The 8,294-nt window shown below is 52.0% G+C and overlaps 1 protein-coding gene across 1 annotated transcript; it reads left to right on the top strand.

Annotated features, from left to right (window-relative positions):
• On the top strand, positions 1-8,002 carry QPCTL (glutaminyl-peptide cyclotransferase like). Its single transcript, XM_087728385.1, has 7 exons — positions 1-231; positions 1,777-1,923; positions 2,517-2,804; positions 3,581-3,733; positions 4,727-4,826; positions 5,924-6,040; positions 6,782-8,002. The coding sequence occupies exons 1-7, from the start codon at positions 1-3 to the stop codon at positions 6,925-6,927; spliced, it is 1,182 nt and encodes a 393-aa protein (XP_087584511.1). The 3' UTR covers positions 6,928-8,002.
• Positions 8,003-8,294: the final 292 nt, after the last annotated feature.

Genomic DNA, 8,294 nt, shown 5'->3' with positions numbered 1-8,294 from the left:
ATGCGGAGAGGGGCGCGCAGGAGCCGGGCGGGCGGGGGGCTGCCCGATGGCCGCGGGGCGGGGGAGATCGGGGGTCTCTCGGCGGCCCCCAAGCGGCGCCCGATCCTGCGCTTCCTCCGGCGCTGGGCGCTCCCGCTGGGGCTGCTGGTGGCGGCGAGCGGCGCGCTGGGACTCTTCCTCCTCCGGAGCAGGGAGCCGGCAGGCGGGCACCGGGCAGAGCCGGGCAGCCAGGTAAGCGAGGCGGGCAAGGTTGGGGGTCCCGGCCCAGCTGAAGGCCACCGGCGCTGGGGGGGGGGGGGGACTCAACCCGGGCGCCTGGCACCCAGCAGCGCCTTGGGACCCCATCTCCCATAAGGCGCTGCCAGGTAGAGCGAGGCCGGCTCCGTGTCTGCAGGGAGAGAGGAAAAATGGGACTGGCAAGCCAGGATCGGGTCTCAACTGCTGGGCTCCGGGATGCCAAGTTGCGCTGCCTAGCCTGGCATCGCGGCTGCTTTGCCCCCGGGGGTGTGTGGGAGAAGCACCAGCGGGGCACCCGAACTGTGGTCGCTGGCTTCATCCTCTGCCCAGGAAAAGCATCGCCCCGAAGACCCTCCCAGGACCCAGCCCCGATTCTCAGCTGTCCGGGGATAGTTAGAACAGTGTTTCCCAACCTTGGCAACTTGAAGATGTCCGGACTTCAACTCCCAGAATTCCCCAGCCAGCGAATGCTGGCTGGGGGATTCTGGGAGTTGAAGTCCGGACATCTTCAAGTTGCCAAGGTTGAGAAACACTGTCCTAACCACTGCTGGGGAATTCTGGGAGTTGAAGTCCGGACATCTTCAAGTTGCCAAGGTTGAGAAACACTGAGTTAGAAGAGGGATCCTCGTTAGAAGAGCCGGGAGACCCCTGGGCGGAGGGTGGGGGGCAGATTAACCCAACCAACAGCCCAAGGATGGGGCCCAGGACCCTCCATCGATCGCTCTGCCCACAGGGCATTAAGATGCACGTTGGTCCAAACCTCCGTCTTTCATGGCACCAAAGAAAAGGCTTTAATCGACAAGGCAGATTAAAGTCAAACAGGGACCCTTGCAAAGAAAAATCAATGGAAAATCAAATGGGCCAATGAAAGAAGGAAGGGGGGCCTGATAGCTTTCAAGTTTACTAGCTGGGGAATTCTGGGAGTTGAAGTCCACCCATCTTACAGTTCATTAGCATACTGGCTGGGGAATTCTGGGAGTTCAAGTCCATATGTTTTCCAGTACAATAACATACTGGCTGGGGAATTCTGGGAATTGAAGTCCATGCATCTTACAGTTCATTAGCATACTGGCTGGGGAATTCTGGGAGTTCAAGTCCATATGTTTTCCAGTAGAATAACATACTGGCTGGGGAATTCTGGGAGTTGATGTCCACCCATCTTACAGTTCATTAGCATACTGGCTGGGGAATTCTGGGAGTTGAAGTCCACCCATCTTACAGTTCATTAGCATACTGCCTGGGGAATTCTGGGAGTTGAAGTCCATATGTTTTCCAGTACAATAACATACTGGCTGGTGAATTCTGGGAGTTGATGTCCACCCATCTTACAGTTCATTAGCATACTGGCTGGGGAATTCTGGGAGTTGAAGTCCACCCATCTTACAGTTCATTAGCATACTGGCTGGGGAATTCTGGGAGTTGAAGTCCACCCCTCTTGCAGTTGCCAAGGTTGCCTTTGGAGGGACGCAATGCCCACCCAGCTGCTCTGAAATATTTCCATCAGCGATGGATAAAGAGCCAATCTTCTCCTCCCAACAGCTGATCCATAAACCCCGGGGTTTGTCCAGCAGCCAGCTAAAACACCTGACCGCCCAGCTGGATTTGCAACGCCTCTGGAAGACTTACCTGCAGCCCATGCTGGTGGAGAGGTATCCCGGCAGCCAGGGCAACCTCAGGATCCGGCAGGTGAGTTGGTACCCGCTGAAACTTTGGCATCCAGAAAGCTTGGTGGAGAAAATGCTGTCCCAGGAAAATAACATTTCTATTAGCTCGAGAAGCTTCCAGCAAGCTTGGATGGCATTTAAGCTTACACTAAGTTTATATACAGTCCTCGACTTACAACAGTTCATTTAGTGACCCGAGTGACGACAGCACTGGAAAAAAGGGACTTATGACTGCGTTTCACACTTACGACCGTTCCGCTTCCCAAGATCACGTGATCAAAATTCAGACCCTTGGCCCCCGACTCATATTTATGGCGGTTGCAATGTCCCGGGATCACGGGTTCCCCTTTTGTGACCTTCCGACGTCAATGGGGAAGTCGGATTCACTCAACAACCGTGCTATTAATGTAAGAACGGTCGCAATTCATTTAACAACCATGCTGTTCAAGAAAGGTCGTAAAATGGGGTCAAAGCTCACTGAATAACTATCTGGCTTTACCAGCCTAAATTCTGGGCTCAGTTGTGGCTGCTTGCATTAGCACTCGGAGAGGACTAGAAACTTGAACAAGTGATTAGGCTGGTCTTCATGCTGAGTTTTTCTGGATTTCTCTTCAGTTCATTGTGGCACGGTTGAAAGCCCTGAAGGCTTCTTGGCAGGTGGAATTAGATGCTTTCGAGGACCGCACCCCGCATGGCACAGTCAGCTTTGCCAACGTGGTGGCCACGCTTGACACCGCGGCCACCTGGCGCCTGGTCTTCGCCTGCCACTACGACTCCAAATACTTCCCCCGAGACAGCCACGGACGGGTTTTTGTGGGCGCCACCGATTCGGCCGTGCCCTGCGCCATCCTGCTGGAGCTGGTCACGGCGCTGGACAGCCGGCTCCTCAAGGCCAAAGAGCAGGTGAGGAGGGAGTAGAGACGAACGGTTAGAGCTGGCAGTGCACTGTCGTCATCCTTCCTGCCTGTTTGGGTTGAGATGCTTTTCAATGCGGAAATAAATGCATTTATTTTTTCCCCTCAAAAGTATTGGAAAGGAAACATTTAAAGCATCCCGTTTTAAATTTGCGCGTAAAAAAAAAGGAATTTTGGAATTGGGCAAGATGGATTTGGCCAAGGAATAAATGGCAGTTCCAGAAAACCTGGAAAATACTTTCCACGGATATTAGGAATATAAGCAATGGGTTGAGAGGAATAAATCCCCCAAACGTGGCAACTTTAAAGACTTGTGGACTTCAACTCCCAGAATTCCTCAGCCAGTTATGACCTGGGTGGGATGACATCATCAAGCGGGCGACATCATTGGGACTTCAACCAGTTCCTTTAAGTACAGGGGTGTTCAACCTTAGCAACTTTAAGACTTGTGGACTTCAACTCCCAGAATTCCCCAGCCAGTTATGACCTGGGTGGGATGACATCATCAAGCGGGCGACATCATAGGGACTTCAACCAGTTCCTTTAAGTACAGGGGTGTTCAATCTTAGCAGCTTTAAGACTTGTGGACTTCAACTCCCAGAATTCCTCAGCCAGCTCTGCTGGCTGAGGAATTCTGGGAGTTGAAGTCCACAAGTCTTAAAGTTGCCAACGTTGAGAAACACTGGCTTAGACGGCTGTGATCCCTTTTGTGATTTTGTGGCTACCACACATAACCTAACTTCCCTCTCTTCTTTGTGGTTTCAGGCTTCGAAAATAACCCTCCAGCTGCTCTTCTTCGACGGGGAAGAAGCTTTCCGCGAGTGGAGTGAGACAGATTCCCTCTATGGGTCCCGTCACCTGGCTGAACACATGGGCAGGACACCCCATCACCTGGGCATCACTCACCTCCAGGCGATAGTGAGTCTCTCTCTCTCTCTCTCTCTCTGGGAGCGGAGAATTCCGATATAAGTCAGAGGGGGAAGCTGTGATGATGTCATCCTGCACAGGTGACATCATGGGGGTTTGGGCCAGTTCTCTCCAGTGCAATCTGGTTGGCATGCAGACTGGGGAATTCTGGGAGTTGAAGTCTGCTCACCTTAAAAGCATTCTATGGGGGAATTCTGGGAGTTGAAATCCGCCCATCTTAAAGGATGCTGACTGGGGAATTCTGGGAGTTGATGTCCACCTCCCTTAAAGCAAGCTTTCTGGGGAATTCTGGGAATTGAAATCCAGCCAGCTGAAAGCATTTTACTGGGGAATTCTGGGAGTTGAAGTCTGCTCACCTTAAAAGCATTCTATGGGGGAATTCTGGGAGTTGAAATCCACCCATATTAAAGGATGCTGACGGGGGAATTCTGGGAGTTGAAGTCCACCTCCCTTAAAGCAAGCTTTCTGGGGAATTCTGGGAATTGAAATCCAGCCAGCTTAAAGCATTTTACTGGGGAATTCTGGGAGTTGAAGTCTGCTCACCTTAAAAGCATTCTATGGGGGAATTCTGGGAGTTAGGAGTCCACCCATATTAAAGGATGCTGACGGGGGAATTCTGGGAGTTGACGTCCACCTCCCTTAAAGCAAGCTTTCTGGGGAATTCTGGGAATTGAAATCCAGCCAGCTTAAAGCATTCTACTGGGGAATTCTGGGAGTTGAAGTCTGCTCACCTTAAAACATTCTGCTGAGAATTCAGGGAGTTAGGAGTCCACCATCTTGAAGCAGGCTTTCTGGGGAATTCTGGGAATTGGAGTCGGCCCATCTTTAAAAGCACGCTGGCTGAGGAAGTCCAAAGCTTGAAATCCATCTATCGTTAACGATGAGGAATCCTGGGAGTTGAAGACCACCATCTTAACCGTTGCCGAGGTTGAGAAACCCCGCGCTAAAGAAAACCACCTTCTTCTGTATTGCTTTCCCTTGCAGTCTCTCTTCGTTTTGCTGGATCTGCTGGGCGCCCCGCAGCCCTCCTTCCAGAATCACTTCCTCGCAACGTCCGGTTGGTTCGAGCGGCTGATCAGCATCGGTAAGAAGATCCAGGAACGGTTAGAAGCGGTTGAACAGGCACTTCCTGATTCCTGTGCGGTTACCAGGCTAGGAAGCCCCAGGAAATGAAATTGGCAACAGAGGGAAGACGCCAGGAACTGAACCATGCCTCTACCTCAGTGGCAGGCAGTCCTCGACCTACAACCGGTCCTTGCATTTACAACCGTCCCAGCCTCTCCATGGCCCCTCATGGGGGTCAGATATTTGGGTGCTTGGCATTTACCATAGCTGCAGGGATCCCAGGGTCACCTGATGGCCATTTGCAATCAGCAAAGTCAGTGGGGGGGGGGGGGAGTCAGATTTGCTCAACGACCGCACAATTCAGTTAACGGTAACAGCAATTCGTTTAAAAACGGGTCTATTTATCCACACAAATTAAAGGGAAATAAAACTCATATGTCAAATCCACATAATCTATATATATATATAAAAGCCAAGTACTACTCATCACGAAATCTCCGAAACCGTAAAGCCTACAAACTTGGAATTTGGCACGTACGTTCCTCTTGGCTTCTAGGTGCTTGCTAAGAAAGGATTTTTCAAAACGACCATCAGATCATTAGTATTTCTTATATAGTAATTAACACGCTCTGATGCTAAGGAGTTCTACTCCCCCTCCCCACCTGAAAAGAACTCTGTTCCAACTGCCAGTTGCCTCACATTCCGTCACCTCAGTTCAAACTGACAAGACATTCCACTCCTTCACTCAGGAGTGGTCTGGGGCTCCTTACAGTACTTAAATGTCGGTACCTCACCAAAATGTCACGCCTTCCACCTACGGAACGGCTTCCGGACTCAAGGCGGTGGGAGTGATGTTCCCTTATGTGTTTCAATCACCGACCATCACTGAGCCAATGGATTGAACCGGCCAAAGAGTCGCCAAAAAAGCAGGCACGATTCCCTTAAAAACCCCTTCGCTTTGCAACTTGGGGGTCTCGATTGTGATAGTAAGTAGACTGAAATGTGCAGGCCTGCAGTCCTGGCTCTATGGCCAGAATATCCCCCCCTATAGACCAGCAGACATGGGTCCAAGGAGAGCCCCCTCCCCATGGCTAATCGCTGCTTTGCATTCTGCAGAAAAACGGCTGCACCGTCTCGGGCTGCTCCGCTCCCACCCGCAAGAACAGCTGTATTTCCACAGAGAGTCGTCCTACGGCTCGGTCGAAGATGACCACGCACCCTTCCTCAGGAAAGGTACGTCCCGTCCCCCCCAGGGGTGGGTTCCAGCCGGTACGGCCCTTCCAGGATTATCCGGGAGCTGCGGCCACCATACCAGTACGGTAGCTCCTTTGGCCCACCCGCCCGCCTGCCCGCGTTGCTTACCTGTTTCTGAAGCAACCGGGATAATTGCGCCTGCGCGACCTCTGCTGAGCAGCTGGGTGTCTCAGAGTGGGGGCGTGTGCATGCGTGTGCCCAACAAGTATGCCCGGCCCTGTGCGCAGTGTTATCGGTTGTGACGGGAGCCAGAACCCACCACTAGTTTCCCCCCTCCCCTTTTGACACTCCCCTCCCACCCCACCCTGTTCTCCCATCCCCGGCCTCTTTTTCTGGTCTCCTCCTTTGGCAATATTTTAATTTATTTTATTCAAAATCCGAGGGTGGGGGGAATTACGAAGGCAAAGCAAAATAGCAGCAATAGCAATAGCAGTTAGACTTATATACCGCTTCACGGGGCTTTCAGCCCTCTCTAAGCGGTTTACAGAGTCAGCATATCGCCCCCAACAACAATCCGGGTCCTCATTTTACCCACCTCGGAAGGATGGAAGGCTGAGTCAACCCTGAGCCGGTGAGATTTGAACAGCCGAACTGCAGAACTGCAGTCAGCTGAAGTGGCCTGCAGTGCTGCACTCTAACCACTGAGCCACCTCGGCTCTTTCAAAACTAGACAAAACCGTGTGTGTTGATGTGTTTGTGTTTTTTGTGTATTTGTGACAGGCGTTCCGGTCCTCCACCTCATCGCCACCCCGTTCCCCAGGGTCTGGCACACGCTGGAGGACACCGAAGCCAACCTGGACCGCCCAACCGTTGAGAACTTGAGTAAAATCCTGGCTACCTTCCTGGCGGAATATCTGGGCCTCTAAGGCGGACGGAGGCCCTTCCCATCTTCCAAGGCCTCCGCGGTTCTACCCGGCGTGGATGCGATGAAAACGATGGTTTTGCGGGAGGGGGTGGCCGTGGCCCAAGAGCCAGAGAGGCTCGCCATGCTGTGGAAAATGGGACAGGAGATGGGTGGGGTCCTCTTGGCGCTCTGGAGGAGGAGCCACCACGAAGGCGGTGGGATGCGCGGCTGTCTCCCGCTGGTGGGAACCGCCCATTACAACACGGTTGAGCGAGAAGATCCAGGATTGGCTCTGTCCTGCCACTGGGATGGTCTGGGGCGTCTTAGAAGAGCGAAGATTCGAGGAGGTGGGCTTCTTTCGCTCTTCGCAAGAGCCGTTGGGCACAGCCAAAACTTGGCCGCCTGCTCAATCCAGATTTTCCACCGAAAACAAGCACGGCTTGAAGTACTCGGCGGAAAGTCCCAGTGCTTGATCCCCTGAAGTGGACAAGGGGTCCTAAGACTCCTATCCCCCCCCCTTACTTTTTTCTTCTGAGAAAAGTGGGGCTTTTAAAAAAAAAAATTAAAATCCGGACTTTTATTTATCTCAGGAAATCACTGGGTGGTGCACGCTCCTCTTTCAAAATTGAAAGCATCCTTGAATGCGGCGATTTATAAACACGGAGGGGACAGGATGCCCTTTCTGAGCATTTCCTCTTGCCCACGCCTTGCAAGTAAAAAGCTAGCACATCAGGGACTTTTTGACCTTAGCCTAGGGGTGTCCAACCTTGGATTCAGCTGAGGAATTCTGGGGTTTCAAGTCCACATCATTTTAAAAGCTGCCAAGGTTTGCGCACCCCTTGCCTTGGGCCTTCTCTTGCCGTGCAAACTTTGTCGTTATTTAGAGAAAAGCATTTGTGTGTTTTTCCAAAGCAACATTCCTCCTCTCCTGTCACCTGCTGTGGTATAACTTTGTTTTTCCACTGTGGGGCTTTAAGGACGCATTCCTGCCTTTCCTTCCTGTCGTTTCGGGGGTTGATTTAAGCCCCCCCCCCTGGATTTCATTTTGGGGGTGGAGGGTGGTCAAAAACCCCTTTCCAATAAAAGTTGTCTCTTTTCTTTTTGTGGCTGTCCAAATTTCCTAAGCCCCTCGGGATGATTTGGTGAGGGAAATGGAACTAAATCAACGCGCTGCAATTTGCTGGAATTCCGATATTTGGGGAAATCAAGGCTGAATGGGACTTGAAGAAAGCAGATTTTTTTAAAAATAGACCTGTAAAGGAGAATGTCATAGGACTGGGATGGAAAAACTATGGAAGAGCCACATTTGCCGGCCCGGCAGCTGAACTTCTGGTTGGCCCGTTGGGCATGTTTTTCCGGCTTCAGGAAAGCCTCCGGACCCTCCGGAGG

This window comes from Thamnophis sirtalis, unplaced genomic scaffold, assembly GCF_051295495.1.
Source record: "Thamnophis sirtalis isolate CommonGarterSnake01/CBP01778 unplaced genomic scaffold, rThaSir2_p1.2 scaffold_13, whole genome shotgun sequence".
NCBI lineage: Eukaryota > Metazoa > Chordata > Lepidosauria > Squamata > Natricidae > Thamnophis > Thamnophis sirtalis.
This window is presented reverse-complemented; position numbering and strand designations above follow the sequence as displayed.

Excerpts from the sequence above, each read along its gene's own strand:
- QPCTL (XM_087728385.1), top strand. The coding sequence starts at position 1 with ATGCGGAGAGGGGCGCGCAGGAGCCGGGCGGGCGGGGGGCTGCCCGAT. Across the intron at positions 3,734-4,726 it reads TCACTCACCTCCAGGCGATA|TCTCTCTTCGTTTTGCTGGA; the intron begins GTGAGTCTCTCT and ends TTTCCCTTGCAG. Across the intron at positions 6,041-6,781 it reads CGCACCCTTCCTCAGGAAAG|GCGTTCCGGTCCTCCACCTC; the intron begins GTACGTCCCGTC and ends TATTTGTGACAG.